Here is a 19,748-nt window from a genome sequence, read left to right as displayed (position 1 = left end):
TCGTATGTGCTGCATCCAGTGGGAAGAAAACGAATTGTGATAGGTTTTGTTGAGAAGTGGCACGGAATTACGTTACAACTAAGTTACACTTCAATGCAGTGTTTAAAGTCCAGTGGGTGGGTGTGGTTACAAGGCAGAGATGGGGGTGGATAACAGGAGGATTAAACAAGTACTGCCTTGCATCTTTACGGGAGCAAGCACTGAGCTCATTTATCAATGGTCACCCAGTGATATATATTAACAACTAGTGTCAACAGCTGCTCCGAAATTTAGTGTACCAACGGGCTACAAATTGTTGTAAATTATTACTAAACTAAGCAGAATGTGTGTGCTGGGCATTAAAGCAGCTGCATATGACACCTTTGATATCTGAGTGAAGGAAAGCTATGCACAGAACCTAACATGAAAAGGGGGTGATTAACTGGTGAAATAAGAGACATGATGCGCCAAGGAGTCTATGGTGCCGTGAACGACTTTTTTGTACTCAAAATGTTGTCAAAGAAGCCAGTGCTGGTATAAACCAAACAGGAGGAGGGGCCATCACACACTGTAACAGTAGGTTGCATGAAGGCACTTAAACATAGTATGATGGCCAACACAAATGTTCTTTTAGTGAAATCGTCTGGGAGGAAACGATGCATACAAAGGAGGGACATTTAGAAAAATGCACCAATAAATAGAAAGCATTTAAGAAGAGTACAACAAAGCACAAAAGGCAATATATAGGTGTTGATCCAGCGGGTTACCAGCAACAGGTAATCTAACACCACATACTCACCTGGGCCCATAAATTCAATTCACAACACACTAGCAATAACCGCTGGGGTCATGTTTTTGTAATTCTCAAGATTAGTCATCTCTAGTCCTTAACCAATCTTTCACTGATCAAAAGTTCTTTCCTCTGGTCAATGGGCCATTTAGTTGGAACTGGTTGATGGTGAAATGACATTAGATTTCAATTTACTTACACATTGGAAATTATCGCAAGAGTCGGATGTATTTAAAAGTTTCTCCGATTAAATTCATATGAACCACTTACACAGTACAGAACAAACTCTGTCTCTCACAGGAAGGAAGATTCAAATAATCAATCAAGATACGTTCATTTATACTTTGCAATTACACTGCATGAAAGGGAGATGATAGAGAGAAAAGCACATAAGTGCAAATACAGATATAGTATTGTTACCAAGTATGGTGTGGAAACCAACTCCTAGGAATTGGAAAAGGGTCCCCCAGGAAAGGTCTGGCAAACAAAGTTCAGAACAGGAATCAGGACAGGACAGATGACCTCTCTCTCACCGACGCTTGTGTAGCACCCCTCTCTGACACTCTCTTCCTACTCGAGATTCTTCTGCGACCTTCTAAATTAATTTGCTTAAAATAATTGGTTCAGTAATTAGATTCTTCTTCAGCATCTCAGTCTAGGACTTCTCTGTGCTCTCGGACTCATCCCGGTCTCTAGCTAGCTAACTAACTAATGCTACCTCAATTATACCTTTCTGTATGCTAGTACCACCCATAAATGTTTCAAAATTATGAAAATTCTAACTCTGATTGGACAGGCAAGGGGAGATGATCATCACACTAAGCTTATTTCCCATTATTTTCTTTCAGCTCTTTGTCTAAAATCCCACCCCTTAAGTTTTTATATATCAGTCTTTATTCTCACATGTATTCACAATGTAATTGTCACATATTAGAGGGGAAAAAACAGTAGTTCTCATGCATTTCAGTGGACTGTCATTCCGGTTCCCATGAATGTAACCATTCGTAGCCGATGTTCAGGTTGACATGGCGTCTTACAGCTGGGTTGCTCTTTGCACGAGAGGGAATAGACTGTGGCTCACAACTGCAGGCCCATAATAAGCACTATTGAAAAAGTAAAAAAACAAATGTTAAAATGAAAAATGGTTTCACTGTATACCACCTATCTCTACTCTAATCCAATTTACTTATTACTCTTCACGCATTAGCAGTAGTAGAATACCTGGGTTTACTTTTTCAGCAAGCAGGTGGGAAGCATGTGAGTTTCAAGTGCCCATTTTATTAGCTACTGCGCAAGTGCAGAAAGTTCCCTCCAAGCGACAGATACGTCATACTACGTAGATGCAGTAGACGCATGCGCACTAAAGAATTTCAGTTAGCGGTCATTTTAGAATCACTCTCTAGTTACTGGTTAGTAAAACACATAGGCAAGCTTCAATCTTAAGCTTAAATGTTGTGTAATGCATATTATTTCCACAGTACATGTTTAGTACAAGGTTAGTGATTACAGGAGAAGATTGCATACAAGCAAGTCTCTTTTTCATGAGTCCTTGCTCTATCAGTGTGCCTAAAGCCCATACACAGATTACTACATGTCTTGCAGACAGAGCAAGCGCTGCCTAAGCTTCACCCAAAAAGGAGGGGTTGAGATCAGCCAAAGTCATGAATCTGAGGCCACAAAGGAAGGCCACATTGCACACTACGTGCTGGAGACAGGGAGATACACAAGCATATGAAAGAGCTCCTGGGCACGCGTTACAAGCACAAGCAACAACAAAGGCACCCCTCTTCCCACATTTCCACGCAAATGTAGCGATCATATAAGGACTGAAATACACAACTCATAGCAAGCACAACTGCTGGTAACATTAAAAACCGGGAGCCCCATCAGGAAAATAGTTTTGGAGGGTACTGCGCAGCAACTGCGCTTTCATGAATGAACCGGCGAGGTGATTTTGGGGAAACAAGTGACGCCCATAGAACTCCTATTCAAACCAATCTAATCTCTCCCTGAACCCATGAGGCCGCTCCACAACAAACCCAATACTGATCCGACAACCCAGAAGCAAAATGCCTGGGTAGGTCCGAAAACACCATACTAGGGTAAGGGGTGAAGGGGGCTCAACAGCTTACATAAATAAGATCGGTCTCATAAATATGGTTATAGTAATCGCCTTTACTCCCCTAAACACAGAACGACTTATCCAGCAGGGTTCACCTTCCAATATCTCACCAGATCACGAATGGTAGGTTGATGGAATCACACCCCTGGGGTAAAGTTCGCCAAAACCGTTGAGAACGGAGCCTATATAACTAGCTAAATAATCAATGCAGGTAGGCGGAAAGACAACATCGTGCACCAACATCGACTTATCATCAAGCCCCACGACCCAAAGGAAAAAGGAACGTTACCTCAGTGAGGGATCTGCTTAACACCCACGTTACTCAAAGAGGAGGAGAAAAGTAGGTGGGTGAGCCGTTCCAACGTGCTGTCAAGGCCTTCCATGGCGATGTCACCCTAGAACTAAAAACAGCAAACCATTACGAACTGGTAAAAAGGAACAGAGCATCCAGAGCAGTGCAGACGACTCCAAGGAGACCCAGAACTAGAACTGCAGTTTTGCGACAAAAGTTATGTATATTAATATGGTTATGTAGGATCTGCCTACTATGAGCAGTCCCACACTTGAGTACTACCGAGGAGCTGCACAGTCAAAAGGGGAACTACAGCACCTGCGTAAGGACCTCTCATACACTACCTACCATTACACCAAACAGAATAACAGCATCCCACAAGCACTGCACAGCGCCCTTATGAATAACACATGGTACCAGCACATGACCACATTCGGCTCCCAAGCATCAGCCAGGTCCTGATATGTGTCTTCATTGATAGCACCATGAATGTGAAAGGAGAGTTGCATGGGCACAGTTCAAAGACATTCCAGAAGAATTTAGACTGTTCACGGAAGCACAGCTAGGTGCAGGGTAGTCGTTACCCTTCTTCACCCTCCAAACAAAAGCTAATGCCCGCCTAGTTACAAAACAGAGGGTGGAAAATGCTCAAAATGATGAACAGCAGTGAACTCGGCCTGAAAACTATCAAGGAAAAAATTAGAGCATTCTGTCTCATGGTAATGCAGCACTGATATGTACTGGACTTAATGACAGCAATGGAGGGAGTGGTCTGTGCAAAGACTGGAGCAGCCAGCTGCACATTCATCCCAGTGAATGACATGGACAATGGAACACGAACGCTCGCCATTGAAGCACTGCACAATCTACAACAGAGGGAGGTGCCCCTGAGCAGGAGTGGTTTTCGAATTGGTTCTCCTGGCTCTCACAATGGATATCCGGTTTATGTAAATCACTGGTGCCAGTTATCATTATGTTTCTATTGGTATGCGGGGTTCTACAATTGGGGATTACCTGTTGTAAAAATGCAATCCACAAACTGGGAAGAACACAGGTAATTAGGAAGGTACCTGTTGTCAAAATCAAACATAAGGAACAAAGACTTCCAATAACTAACAAGTAACTGTCAAAATGTATAAATTAGCGTATTTAAAAAATCAACTAGAGGGGGAATGTTAATATGGAAATCGATGCGTACATTGATAAAAATGAAATCTTGTTCTCATTAATAGTACTGCCCATTGTGAACTCCGCATCAACCTCGACTCTCAAATACGTAGTCAAGCAGGCCCGGAGACCAATGCCTGTGATTGCTGACTGACTGGGCACAGGTGGGAGGGGCAGGAAAGTCTTGATCAATCTCGCAGATAGGTGCAGCTATATTACAACGGTCAAGGGAGATTGCCCCAAATAAACCACATAGGGGCAGGAGGGGTTTGAGCGCCCCTAAAAATACCATAAAAAGTAAGGTGCCAAATGTGTTAAGAACACATAGCAAATCAGGACCTAGCACACCCAGTGATCATGCGCTCCACATCCTAGCCATCTTGAGACGTTATCCACTGGCCACTTTGTGTCCATGCAAGGTCGAAACCTGCTTGTGGCAATCATTAGACAGTAAATTTAGGACTGCAAATACAGCAACAAACATTCCTCACCATATATAGTATGCAAATAACTTTCATAACGCATCTTGTTTTGTACAAAAGGACACATACCAATTTTAAATTGACAGTCCCCAGACCTCGTGCCTGTAACTGTTCTCCTGTTCGTAATGTTTAATTAAACAAACTATTCCTGTTTTGCCAAGTGCCTCTCACCTTCTGTTTTTTTAAGGGATTTTGAACTCAAGAAACATACCCTTGCACTGAGAGACCAGAATGCATGTGAAAACGATACCCTGACATTCTGTTAGCCCAGCTGACACACTAGTCTAATGTGTGCGCTGAAGATCTAGGCCTGCCGATGGGGATTCTAAAGCCAGAACCTTTTGTGAATTTCACGCCCTCTTTATTGACACTGGACTACTTACATGCTAATCTAGTGTGTGCGTTGAAGGCCTAGGCCTGCAGATAGAGATTCTAAAGTCCAGAATCTTTAGCGAACTGCATGCTCTCTTTATTGACAAGGATTACTCTCCGTGTCCTGGGTTGTTGACACATGAGGTAGTGGTGGCAGCATAATATTTTTGTGGATTATTAATAAGAGAGCAGCTTTTTTCTGTTTCAGGAAGAGCACGATCTACTGGCCCTAGTCATATAAAGGTCCACTTAGATGTGTGACACAGAACCTTGCTCTAATATCTCGCCCATGTTAAATGCATGTGTGTAGGGTGTGAAGAGAAGCAGGACTCTGTATTGTAGTAACATTTTTATTGCTGGGGCGAGTGGGATCCATGTTCGATAGTCTGCTTTGGCATGACAAGATGGAGGATGTAATACAGCTTCCAAGACAGATATCAAAGTGAGGGAGAATGAAGAAGGGGTTACCTTAGAAATTCTATGAGGGCCTTTTAGAAGGAGATATCAGATTAATTCTTTCTGAGCACTAACATTTGTCGGAAAGTAGGGGGAAGGGGCGAATCAGCATAATCAACTGTTAAGTAGTTTTCACTCAGGGCATTTTTTCATATTTTGGGACACTCTTCTTTGGAGTCACCATTATCACTACCTGATGTGAGAATGACATTTCAAAGAAAATCACTGCAAACCTGCTCCAAGACTTAAGACAATGGATCGACACACCCTGCCTGGAAAAGGAGAATAAGGATGGGACCTATACCATTCCCACTTTGTTCCAGTTCTTGACCAAGTAAGAAGTGCCCCAATGAATACTCACAGAGCTACTGTGATCAATGGCTAGTGTGTACCAGAGGTAAGTTGGTGCGACTTGCTGGAAAAACTATGATTCTGGTTAATACCTAGAAGCTGGTCTGTCTGTTCAGAGGGGGAAGGGGTGTAACTGGCCCTTCGGGAGGAGAGACTGTCCAAGATGAGAAGGCCAGCCATGTTCCCAGTATGTGGAGCACCCAGATGAAGCAGGCATGTGTTCAGGGGCATGGCTGGCGACAACATCAGAGAGGCCACCTTGCTTGGTCCATGTGCTAAACTGCCGAAAGTGACACCAATCCCCTACGTTCCTGTGGCCCAGCATCTCTACCAAAGCCTTACAGAGCAGTTCTGAAGCTTCCCGATGTGCTGTGGTTAAAGAAGTAATTGCCGCTGTAGCAGAGGCCACCTAACGTCCTGTATTCCGCAGCTGCTGAAGATAAGGGACTACTGACAGTGGCCTGCCATTCTACTTGCTTCAACAACAAGATCCGAGAAACGGGACGAACACTACAACCCTGCACTCACTTTCCAGAGAAGCTGTGTGGGTGTAAAGGACCACAACAACGGCAGTGACAGGCCATATTCTCACAGACAGGTAACACAAGGCCATGTGAGAGAATGAGAGAATTGAACATTCTCTACCGACTACAACACCCCAACATGGAGCTCATCGGCAAGCACACATACAGAATCAACTACCCACCCGCACTCACCAAAAAAGCAGCTAAACGCTTTAAACACAACTTACTGAGGTCTCACCCTGAAACACCCTTTGCAGACACCTACTACTCACCAGTCATTGGTGACCTAAACATTGATATCATCTTCCACACCGCACGCAGAGCTCAATGGAGAAAAACGTTCCTCTCTCTACTCACCGTATCCAATTCCAGGAAATCCGCTCACGGCCAAACACTCTCCATCACACCATCCCTACTCTTCCCAGGCAGAACCTCCATCACTATCTATAACAATGGGATTGTCCTAATCCAATCCACTGACAGGAGCCTGGAACTACTAGACAACCTGTTCCCCACTTTCGTACAGCACCTCTCCAATACACGGACCCCACTCAGTCCGCTCACCCTTGACCTCACAGCCCCCAACCATAGCGATGCCAACACAACTCAGTCCCTAAATGACACGCACCTCTCCTCCACCACCGGTACCGCCGTCATCCACCCACCTACTGCAACCACTTCAAACTCCTCAATCACAGACTCAGATGTCTCCCCGGCACACACCAGCCGCACCCCCTCCCGTCCCACCAACACCCTGACCTCCAGTCATACCACTCCCATTCCTCCCTCCCCTGACAACACAGCCCCCAACCACAATGCCTCTAACCTACCTCTGCCACAAAAGATCACGCACCTCTCCTCTACCACCGGCACCGTAGTCATACACCCACCTGCGGTTGATACCTCACACCCCTCAACCACAGTCACAGTTAGGACACCCACGCACACCAACTGTCCCCCCTCCCCCCTTTCACCAGCCCACATTCCCATTCTTCTCACCCATGACACCACAGCTCCCACTTACAATACGCCCAACCGAGTTCAGGACCAGACTGACACGCACACAGACAAACCCCACCCCTTATGCCTCCCCACTCTTAGCCCCCACGTCCACCCATTAACCACCCACGCTGAGCACGCCTCTATCAATCCAACTTCGACTCCACAAAATAGAATAACGTACATTCACAATTCCCCTCCCATTCTCACCCCCCATCACCCTATAGGCGTCCCCATCACTGCTAACACACGCCCATCCTCCACCATGCACTCTCCACCTACCACCAATACCCTCCTCCATACTATGTCATCCTCCCACAACCTTCCAATACCCACTACCAACACAAATACCACACCAGACTACGTTATGGCCTCCCTCCTCCAGCTCAAAGAAGACATTCACATCATCAAACAACTACTCTGCACGCATTCCAGTCACTCCTCACCCACCACCCTCCTCAAGCTCAAACAAGACATTCACATCATCAAACAATTACTCAGCACACATCCCAGACACCCCGCACCCGCCTTCACCAGCCCCACCCTACCTAACAGGACCACCACTTGGTTGGCTGACTCGCGCACTCAACGCCCCCCGCACTGGACCTCAATCCCTGTTCGCAATCGGGAAAACCGTCCGCATCGCTCCTGCAACACACTATCGGACCCTGACACAGTTACCCTCCTCCGCTCCTACGACCCAGCTCCCCTTACCAACATTCCCTCCACACTCCACGCCATCCCAACGATTCACCCAAATCCCCTTAGACCCCCCACGCAAAACAACAGAATTTCTACCCTGAGCAACCTGAGAAAAGTCCCCCTCTCTCTAGAACACCCTTCCACCCTCGACACACCCCGTCTCAAATGCACCCTCCTCAACTGCAGATCGGCATCTAGGCATTCCTCTGCAATCGCTGATCTCATATCACTAGACCTTGACTAATCATCATGACTGAAACCTGGCTAACTGAATCTTCTACACCCATATTGGACATTCTGGTTCCCCCCAACTACCACATCACTAGACTAGACAGGGTTGGTCAAAAAGGTGGGGGGATTGCATGTATACACAGGAGTAACCTCTCTGTCTTGAAAGTAACCTCTCCTTCCCTACCCACCCCAACCTCCTGTGAATACATTTGCCTCGATATCATCAGCGGGGGCAAACCGATATGCTCTCTTCACGGCATTTACCACCCACCAGGGGACAATTCTACCTTCTCGCAACAAATCATGGATTTGATCACAACCAATTCAGGGCGACAACTCACACAAATATACCTTGGTGACTTCAACCTTCACTGGAACGATCATAATGACGCGGTGGTAAATAGTCTTAAAAACTTCCTCGATGCCCTTGACCTCACCCAAATTTGCAACAGCCAGACCCACGAGAAAGGCTCCATCATCGACCTTATCATCTCCAAAGAGGACTCTATCCAACTCGAATCTATCCAACCCTGTGACTGGTCAGATCATCACATTGTCACGTTCTTCATCAACGAAAAAGTCAAATTTAACGCGGTTCAATCCTTAAAGCCCAAAGTCTGGAAAAGAGACCTGAAAAAACAACCCAAACTGTCTACCCGCCAACAGCTGCAATATATTACTTCCTCCCAATGGCGTTACGGATGTACAATCCTTGACAGATCACTATCTCAACGCTATGACCTCCATAGTTAACGAAGCTGCACCTATGCAACTAAAAAGAGCATCCACAAAAATGTCCAATCCTTGGTACAACGGGAGTCTCAATGACGATAGACGGGCCATGCGAATGGCAGAGCGCACCTGGAGATCAGTTCCCTCCGCACTGCATCTAAAAGCGCTGAAGAAAAAGAGGAATGCCTACTTCAGGAAAATAAAACGCTCAAAATCAGATTTCTTTAGCCGCCAGCTTGACCAAGCCAAAAATCGTCAGAGAAAGCTGTTTGACCTAATCAGAACACAATCCAAGGAACAACCCCAACCACGCAGCACCCTGGGCGTAGCACCCTCCTGTGAAGACTTCGCCTCTTTCTTTATCCAGAAAACAGACAACATAAAGAACGATCTCCTCATTGACTTCAGTCTCTACCCCAAACCCCTCTGCACAGCACCCACTGAACCAAAAAACAATGCTACATGGTCATCCTTTGCCACCTACTCGGAAGAAGAAATTGGTAGACTGCTCAGCACTGTGAAACCAGCCAACCACCTCACGGACCCCCTTCCTGCCAACGCTGTCAAAGACCTTACCCCGTCGCTCCTCCCACTATGGACTAAAATTATCAACAGCTCACTCCAACAAGGGACCATTCCCGACTCCCTCAAAGTTGGACAAGTCACACCACTACTAAAGAAACCTACAGTTGACCCCTCTGATCTAAATAATTACCGTCCCATTACCAATATTCCGACCCTTGCCAAATTGCTGGAAAAATGCGCACAAACTCAATTGTCTAGACACATTAATCAGTTTGATCTACTCAACCCTCATCAATCAGGCTTCAGAGCGGACCACAGTACAGAAACTGCTATGATTCACATAATTGACAACGCCCTCCAAATCCTGGATCAAAACGATACCTGCCTCCTTATCCTTCTTGATCTCTCTTTTGCATTCGACACCGTCAAACATGAGAACTTACTCGAGCTCTTAAACACAAGAATGGGTATATCTGGAACTGTGCTCAAATGGTTCACGTCCTTTTTACACAACAGAACGCAGAAATTCAAGAGTAACAACTTGATGTCTTCTCCTATCCCGGTATCGCTAGGCGTCCCACAAGGATCCTCCCTATCCCCAACTTTGTTTAACTTAGTTATGGAACCTCTCACCACCTTGCTCCAAGCATCCAATGTTCAATTCCACATGTACGCTAACGACACCCAACTCTATCTCAAATTACAATCACCCAAAGACATTATGCTCCTGAATTCAACGATCAGAAGCACCCAATCATGGTTGGCCGCTAACCATCTCAAACTCAATGCTCTTAAAACAGAGTTCCTCCTGATCTCACCTCCTGCGAAGTCCAATACCACTCAAATCTGGCTTAAACACCTAACCGCACTCAATGTTCAACCCACCATCGTGGACTCAGCAAAATCTCTAGGCATAACACTTGACACCAACCTCAACATGCAGGAGCACATCAACAAAGCAACTAAGGGGGCAAACTATCAGATCAATACCTTAAGGAAACTCAAACCCTTCCTTCCAGCCAAAGATTTCCAAACTGCGGTACAAGCTCTAGTCATCCCCCGAATAGATTACGGCAGCATCGCCCTCTGCGGTCTCCCACTAACTACCACGGCACCCATAAGAGCTTCTCTAAACACCGCAGCGAGACTCATCACCGGATCAAAAAAACACTCACACAATTCCCCTGACCTGAGAGCCCTGAACTGGCTGCCTTTTGAAGCCAGAATACATCTGAAAATCGCCTGCATCACGCACAAGGCTGTCCACCTGAGTTCACCCGGATACCTCGCCCAGAAGCTGACGATATCCGGAGGCTCTAAAAAGACCAGAGGCACAAACAATCTCCTGCTAAAGCCCCAAAGATTCCGCAAGGAAAAAACGTATAAACGCTCCTTCTCAGGAATGGCACCCAGGATATGGAACTCACTCCCCCCTGAAATCAGGCTCATCTCCTCTAACATACTTTTTAAGAAAGAAGTAAAAGCTATCCTCATGGCTAAATACACTTGAACTGTTCTTGGGGATGTTTTTACAGACGTTGCACCATTCAGTTATATTGATCTTTAATGCTTTTTTGTATGACTCGTATTATTGACCTGCCAGAGTGTATACGCTTTTAATTATTTGTATCTGTTTCATTAGTGATGTATCTGGCTGACTATGTTCCCACATGTATCTTCCCAACCCAAATTGTTATATACTCACACGCTGTTTCCTTTCTTTGTAAAGCGCTCTGATATCTGCAAAGATCTTGTTCGCGCTATATAAAACTTTCAAAATAAATAAATAAATAAATTCAGTGTCAATACGACATTATGTTCAAAATCAACAGTCTTCAAGTAGTTCCGTTAAGAAAGTAAGCTCCCAAATCAACCATGCTATTGTCCTCATCATGGTTACAGCCCCTCTAAAGCCGTACCTCCATGTCTACATAGGCCTCCCAGCTAACTATTTAGGTAAACTACAAAGAGCCCTGAATCAAGCTGTCTGCACCATCTTAAGTCTAAAACACCTGGACCATACTGCCTCACTTTAAAAGACGTATTGTGGTTTCCAATGTGAGAAAGCAAACCACTCAATACACTGTGCTGCGTGGCTGTAGCCCTGATGAACTCCATATCTGTAGAAACGTTGACCTTCTGAAGATCGTCACATCATTCCAGCGGCCCTGGCACACTATCAGTACCCCTCAAACTACTTGCTGTTATTTTGTCCAAGTATGTAAGGGCTAGAGATGAAGAAAAAAAAACTCCAACATTTATGGTTGTTCCCTGAGGAATCATCTTATCCTCTCCCACCCGCCATCTCTAATAGGAGCACTTTATGCAGTTCTGTACAGGGTCTATTACTCCTTTTCACTGGCCGATAACCTGGTCTTCCCTAAGGATTAAACCGCTGAATTGTAGGACCAAAGAGCTGATGACCCTCAGTATCATGACCTTCTGTTCCCACACCGTGAAGGACTGGCACATAGCGAAAGTATTACATGAACCACCAATATAACCTAAACCTTCCTTTTCAGCAACTTGTGTTTCAGTCCAGAAAAAAAAACTTTTCAGTTTATTCAAATACCACAACGAAATTAAATTGGCACTATGGCAGGATTTCAGTAAATGAATACAGGCTGAAAGCCGAGACACAGGTGTGAGTTCCACTGGTTAAAACTGGTTAAATGGCTCGGATGAATAACAAGGAATATGGAACTCTGATTCTGTTTATATTCTTCCTTTGGAGAAGTGCTTGTAGCTTCCCCTTAGGCTAGGAGTACTTCAGAAAAGTGCTAATATGGCATACGTGCACTTAAATCATTGTGGTTATAAACACTTTCACAGTGCTAATAAGACCCTTCAATCCTAACAAGGATTCAATTTTAAAACTATTATGAGGATGAAAGATTATACTGTGAACTTCTAGAGGTGGAGTGTCAAATTATTAACTAAAAATGCCGTGGGGCTGTAACCTTTTGTAGCCACTTCAACACAGTAAAGAACCACAGGAAAGGCTGGCTGGTTTCTTGACTTCATCAAGATGGATGAAACCAGTGAATATAAATATCTTGCCTGTTATTTGACAGTAACAGGTCTTTCTAACCCCAGAAGGAGGAAATCAAAACAAAAGGGATCGCTCTTTCCTTATGCTCCAGTTGCACTAACAGAGACAACCACCATTGTTAACGATGTAATATGTTTTTAATATATTGATTGTTGTGACTTTACATGCAAAGGTTTTTATTAATCTTGCATAACAAAAATTATCAAATTAACACAGTAAAGTAAAGACTGTGCATGATAATTCGGATGAACAGCAAATGGACCTATAAAGCAAGCTCCACATGATCTGGAGATCCAGCACAGGAGAGACACTTAAGAGCCCACTTTAGGAGTTTGGCAGACATGACAGATATACTGTCTGACTTATTGCAGTACATTGGATATAATGCACTTGTAATAAGGAGGAAACAAATCTGTTATATTTGGAGATAGATTAACCCACATGCCCATAGTATCTATTAAAACTCAATAGTAAAAAACATACTTTACTTATTAAGTTAGTATTTAACAGAACGCACGCTTTGTGCAGATGGGCATGGTTATTTTAAGTGTATTTGTACTGTGCACAAGAAGCCAAAAGAGTATCCTGTTGCTGAGTGGTTGCAGCACTTCCTTTTCCATTAAAAGGTTTAAAAATACATTTACTGGAAACTTTAATGAAAAAACATGTATGATCATCTCCTCACTCATAGATACTTGCCTGACTAACTTTGTGCACTACTCTTGGTGTAAACTCTAATTGTCTGGTTCGCAGAGCAATCCAGTCTTCTGTGCTTACAATCCAATTCACAGATGATGAGGAGGATGAAAGCAAATTATAGTGCGCGCATCTACTCTTTGGAGTGTCCTGGTGCAAAAAGCGTAAGTCAGAAGGTGAGTGACAGTAGTTAGTCCTGCACAAAAGTTCTAAGCTTTTTCTTCAAAACCTGCAACATCACCCACTGCGCGCAACTCAAGAGGTAGGTGATTCCATGCAACTGAGCCCAGATAAGCTCTTGTGCGCTGAGATCTGGGGATCGCTGCCAAAAGTTTGTTAGCATATCTCAACTTTCTGGGAAGATTATAACATTCTAATCTGGCTGTAGGATGAGTAGCCCGGGTTGGATACAGGGCACCATGCACTACAACAAGAGCCTTAAATCTAACTCTTAGCTATTAGTAATCCTGAGCTATCCCTAAAATGTTTATTTATCTATGTACCTCTCTGGTGTGTCAACCTGACGTAGCAGCTTCTTTCTTCAATTTCTCCAAGATATCTTCTGGCTTCTTTGGTGTTAAAATTTTGACCACTTTTTCACGAGATTTTCCACCCTGTAAAAACATAAAAGTGTTGTTTAATCAGGCTGATATTCTATTGCAAGTTAAGAACAAAACACGTCAGTTTGAAACGCACAGGTACACACGAAAGTATAACTGTCATGATAAATGATAACGTTTAGTTATAACCAGCATATCGGTTTAAAACATTAGACCGCTTTAAAATACATTGTTGTCCTCAATATTATGTACATCAATGCACGTATCTAGCGCAGTGGTCCCAGGACAGTTGGGGATTTGCAATGCATAATCAGGGAAGTTAGGGACAGGTTAGAAAATGAAATATTACTGCTGGAATAATAAAGTACATATATAGTAAAAAGCTCAATTTAATGTTTTAAAATGCGGTGTAATGAAGGAATTTAAAATGTAGGCTACAAATTAAGTTGGTATGTTGATGTGTTGGAGCAGCGCAAGTACAGCAAAACGGGGCAGAAAAGGTATGTGCTGAGAAATAGAGAGTATGCGTTAGAAGCAAATCAGACAAACTGATATGCTATGATCTAGCAACCCCTTCATCTTTTAAAAATAGAGCTACATTTTGAAAGATCCGACCTTCCAATTAAACTTTCGAATTTCCCATATTTTTGTTTGCAAATCAAATAAATATTTAATGTGGATATTTGCCTGATGTAACCTGGTTTCTGTATTTGTGTGTACTGTTTCGAGGTTCAAATCATATACACTGCTTAGACGAGGGTCCCTGGCTTCCAAAAGGGATTCAGTGGTGGTCTATAGGTTGCGTAGGGTCAAGAAGCATTGGTCTTAAGCATTCGTTCACCTCAATAACTTCTTGAGCAGAGTTTGTAAATACCAGACCAAAATTAACCTGCATGGACTCAGGCAGTTGGTGGCAATTCAAATAAAAGAGAATGTTAGTGTACATTGTAACTCGTTCCTTCACTTGTCCTACAGCCACACCCTCTCTCTTTACCCAAATATTGTTCTCGACTTCCTGCAATCTTAAGTCTCTCCATCTCACCTATGTCGTCCAAACCACTTTCTACCTGCCCTCACTCCCTCTCTTTTGACCTCACCAACCTAACCTCTATTATTTTTGTGCCTAACCATACATCAAATCTATTTCACTTCTTTCTCAGCATCTCACGGTTATATGTATGTCAGCTTCCTATAGCTGTAACCCATCTACTTCTTTCATTTCTTTCATTTCTCTAAACCGATTTACTTCTTTGCATCACTTTTCTTGCCCCGTTTCTCTGTAACCCACCTCCCGCCCAGCCCACCCTCTCCCTCACCACTCCTTCCCTAATTTCTCCCTCACATATCGCCCACAACTCCCTCTCACTAATTGACTTCATTCATGTTCTACCTTACCATGCTTTATTCTTCAACACCTCGCTCTTATCTCACTGCACCTAGGCAAACAACATACATAGTTGCTGCAGAAAGGACCTTGTCCAGAGTGTGAAACTTTGCAGACTGTTGAGGTACGTGTGCCATGTTAACATTTCTAAAATACATATAAATTCCACTGTATGGCAGAGTTTTACAATTGTTGCTGTTTTTTTTTTTTTTTAAATCACCACACCTTAATGTTGTTGCAATTCATTTTTTATTTTCTTCATGTATGCTTTTCATTAGGTAGCAGTGTATTTTCTATGTATTTTAATGAAGTTCTGTTTCCCTTCCATTTAGGGATAGGTCTCTCTTCCCGGTATCGTCACTTACCCCTGCTGTTTCAGTAGGATGCAAAGTGTCAGGCGTCGACCTTCTCAACATAAGGCGAGCAAAATGATTCTTTTTCTGCCATTGTGACGGCAGAATTGCCTCTTAATATAACTTGCACATTGAGAACAAACGTTCCAACTGGAACAATGAGATCTTTTTTTAGGTTAGACAATCAATCAAATATCGGAGTTAAGCGAAAATAGCAACATAGAAAAGAAAGAGGCTGGACCCTTACTTGTAATATATAGTAGCATGCATGTTGGTAGTATCTTACAAGGACAAGTGCTAGGGCGCTCCAGTGATCAAACCCTGAAAATCGCCTAAGTGGTATGGAACCGTGTTTATAAAACATATGACAATAAAACAGTTTTTCGCGAATGCGGTCAGAGCAATTCTGTGGTCCAGAGGTACACACAATCCTCCAGGGATTATGCTCACATTGTGATGGCAGTCAACGGTGTTTCAAGCCTGTAACACTACAGGGTTATCATCTAACAATGGCTGAGTGATGCAAGCAATGTTAGAAAAAGTTCACCAGGAAATACATTGAGAAGGAAATTGAGTGATTTCACAGAAGAGATTGAGCTTAAAATCCAGGGTCCATAATGAATTACAAGGATCTCTGAAAGAAGTAATTCTGCATGCCAGCACGGGTCATGCTCAGCAATCCAAGGCAAATCAACTGTCCTGAAGGACTCCAGGCAGTGTTTGGGCTGCCGCTGTTCCTAATAGCTTTGTTATAACTAGGGTGCTTAGATCTTTAAGTGTCTCATTGTAGTGCTGATGAGTGTTCGGAGTGTCGCCCTGACGAGCTGATGAGTTTTCTGCATTCAAAGAGTGTCATACACTTAAATTCCACATCGTCAAAACTGTTGTAACTAACTCGTAGTTTGTCGCTAAACATCGTTTTTTTTATTGAGTAATTTTAGAACGGACCAGTGGTGTTCGCCCAACTTTTAGCCTGCCTAACTCAATTTTTCTGGCCTTGTCTTTGCTGGCTTTAGGGCTCGGCGCCCTTTACCACTGCTAACCAGTGCTAAAGTGTTTGTGCTCTATCCCCCAAGCATGATGAAATTGGTCCATCCCCAATTGCCATATTTAATTCACTTGTACGTTCCTAGCGAAGTGCACTACATGTGCCCAGGACCTGTTAATAAAATGCTACTAGTGGGCCTGAAGCTCTGATTGTGCCACCTTCATAAGTAGCACCTTAACCATGTCCCATGTCTGCCACTGCAGAGCCTGTGTGCAGTTTCTCACTGCCATGTCAAACAGGCAAGTAAACCCTCTTGCCAGCCTTAAAACTTCCCTTTTTATACATATGTCACGCCCTAAGGTAGGCCCTTTATAGCCCACAGGTCAGGGTGCAATGTATTTAAAAGACAAGACATGTACTTTTAAACTTTACATGTCTTGGTAGTGAGAAACAATTTCGTTTTTCACTGCTGCAAGGCCTATCACTCCCCTGGGATAACATTGGGATTACATTATCACATCTTTTAAGTATAACTCCAATTGTGAATTCAGTTTAGTGTCACTGAACTCACAATTTAAAATCACAACTTATGGTGAAGTTGGATTTTAAATTCCAGTTTAGCAAATGCCACTTTCAGAAAGTTGGCATTTACTTACTTTAGCCATTTAGTGTCTTCTGTCCGTCTCTGGAATAGACGTCTGGGGGTGGGTGACAGCTAGCTTCCTGCATTCCCTCTAGACAGTCACACACAGAGGATAGGTGTACCCGAGTGGTCATCTGAATGCATATGGGCCATCCTGAGCACAATAGGAGGGAGGTGCAGACACACCTCAAAGGGTTTTGTCCTGTCCCCGCAAATAGGCTGGATTACCGCCCAATAAAAAAGAAAAAAGTGGCCCATAAGGGATAAATTCAAACTATTATTTATCAACAACAGAATTTTATTAGCTGTTGGATCATCGTACTTTTTTTGATTTTTGATAACCTTTATTGGGAAAAAATGTCTTGCACTTCAGGTTACATTATATGCTGGTAAGGAGTCCACAATCACAAATTGAAATCACAGTCATGGCATATAGGACAAGAATCATCCTATGCAATAAGCCCATCATATGACATGGAGAGGAAAATGTGAAGAGAAGGCAAAAGGGCAAAGGGGAGTCCCCGGAAAAGGGGTCACATGCATAGTGGGGAGGGCAAGGGGACCAGAAGGATGTGCAGATAGGGACGTGTCGCCTCATGGACCAACTCTGGTGGCCACCGTGGGCGGAGAGCCGGTGGGGAGCGCAGGTGAGGCCGCTGAAGGCAGAACATCCAGTCAAATAAGATAGGAAACTAGGGGACCGCAAATGTCAAACGGGCAGCATGTGGTTGGCACCAATTCCCAGAATTCAAAAAGCAGCGTCTGACTGCATGAGGCATCCTCAAGACAAGCGCTAACTTTGGGCACAGATTGGTGACCCCAACACATGGTGACCCTGTGTCTAGCAAGGACAAGTAGCATTGCAATCAGCCGGCGGGAAGTGTCAGGGCAGAATTTCACAAAGCCAAAGAGACAAAGGAGTGGATAAGGCGCGACACGCATTAAGGCGATCTCAGTAATAGTGGCGCACACATCCCACCAGTAGGCTGAGACCTTAGGGCACAGCCAAGCAAGGGGGGAGAAGTCCACCGCAGGAGCTGAGCAACGCAAGCATCTATCACTGGGGGTGAGGCCCATTTTATGAAGTTGGACAGGGGAGCGGTATAGTCTATGCAAGTATTTAAAGTGTATGAGGCGCAAACGATAGTTTGAGGACAGACGTTTGATCTGATTACAGCAGTACAGCCAGTCCTCCTGAGAGAGGTCAGCGCCTAGGTCTACGTTCCAAGCAACACGGGCGCGGTCAGTGGATATGGCAGAGTCTGCAAGCGTAAGGACATAGATCGTAGTGACCAGTTTGCAAGGGGAGTGGGAAGTATAAAGAAATTGAAGGTCGGCCAAAAAGGGGGGGGTGCTGTGGGAACGACGAGAGAAGCTCCCTGCAAAGAGCCCTGAGCTGGTATAAAAGCAGAGTATCCATGGGACTGGACTCTGCCGCCAGAGAAAAGAAAGTCTTGCTAGGATAAAGGTTCGACACAGTGGAGAGCCCCAAGCTAGTTGCACGTTTAACCATATCAGGCGTCTGCAGGGGGAATGGGGCTAGGGGGAGGAGGATTGTGAGCAATGGGCATAGCATTCGCAGAGAGCATACTAAAACCAGAATGTCTCCGGAGCCCATCCCAGGCCCATCGCAGAGTCTCAACTGTGTCAATCTCTCCATGCGGGAGTTTCACCGGAGCAAATGTATTGCTGTAAAGGCTTTGGATGAAGCCAAAAGTGGAGAAATCTAGTTTGGGTGCTAAGGGCGTATAGTTTAAAATCTGGGGTGCACATACCACCCCGCGATAGAGGAAGAGGAAGTATGCTGTATGCGACTCTAGGTTGCTGACCAGCCCAGACGAGGGAAATTCCGAATGCGGAGCCTGCGGAAAAAGTGAGCTGTGAGGGGGATTGGGACGTTCACGAATAAGTACAAAAACTTCAGGAGTACAACCATCTTGGCGATGGCGATGCTGCCCGCCAGAGAAAGAGGCAGTCGCTGCCAGAGCTGGATCTTGGACTCCAACCAGTCCACAGCGCGGCAGAAATTAGACTTTCAGAGCTCAGATTCCAAGGTATCTAGTAGGTCCGGACGCCCATTCAAATGGAAAATCAGGAGTGAAGGAGACAGTAGCGTCCATAAGAGGGAAAGATTGGATTCATACCAGTTAACCTGAATACTGGAAAAGTCTCCAAGCAAACCACCTCGCGGGCCATGGGGCCAAGATTTTCATAGGGGTTACGGACGTAGAGTGCAACTTCCTCCGCGTACATGGAAACGACCAGGGCATGAGCAGCAAAGCAGAGACCTCTTGGAGTGTGATGCTGCCGAAGTCTAGCGGCAAGGGGTTCCATAGCAATAGCAAATA

At 44.4% G+C, this 19,748-nt stretch overlaps 1 protein-coding gene across 4 annotated transcripts in view; it reads right to left on the bottom strand.

The window, feature by feature from the left end:
• Nucleotides 1-586: 586 nt before the first annotated feature.
• Nucleotides 587-19,748, bottom strand: part of C3_2H15orf40 (chromosome 3_2 C15orf40 homolog) — a 223,277-nt gene continuing 204,115 nt past the window's right edge. Inside the window, exons 4-7 of one of the 4 annotated variants that reach the window (XM_078684741.1) lie at nt 13,976-14,086; nt 11,430-11,494; nt 3,181-3,292; nt 1,736-1,872 (exon numbers count right to left, since the gene is read on the bottom strand). In XM_078684741.1, the coding sequence (XP_078540867.1) occupies nt 13,988-14,086 (99 nt within the window). In that variant the 3' untranslated portion in view covers nt 1,736-1,872; nt 3,181-3,292; nt 11,430-11,494; nt 13,976-13,987. Of the gene's footprint in view, nt 1,873-3,180; nt 3,293-11,429; nt 11,495-13,975; nt 14,087-19,748 lie in introns of all 4 variants that reach the window. The other 3 variants (XM_078684740.1, XM_078684744.1, XM_078684743.1) reach the window with 3 other exon arrangements.

The sequence above is a fragment of the Lissotriton helveticus genome, chromosome 3_2 (assembly GCF_964261635.1).
Source record: "Lissotriton helveticus chromosome 3_2, aLisHel1.1, whole genome shotgun sequence".
NCBI lineage: Eukaryota > Metazoa > Chordata > Amphibia > Caudata > Salamandridae > Lissotriton > Lissotriton helveticus.
The sequence above is the reverse complement of the archived record's forward strand: the minus strand, read 5'-3'. Positions and strand labels throughout refer to the sequence as shown.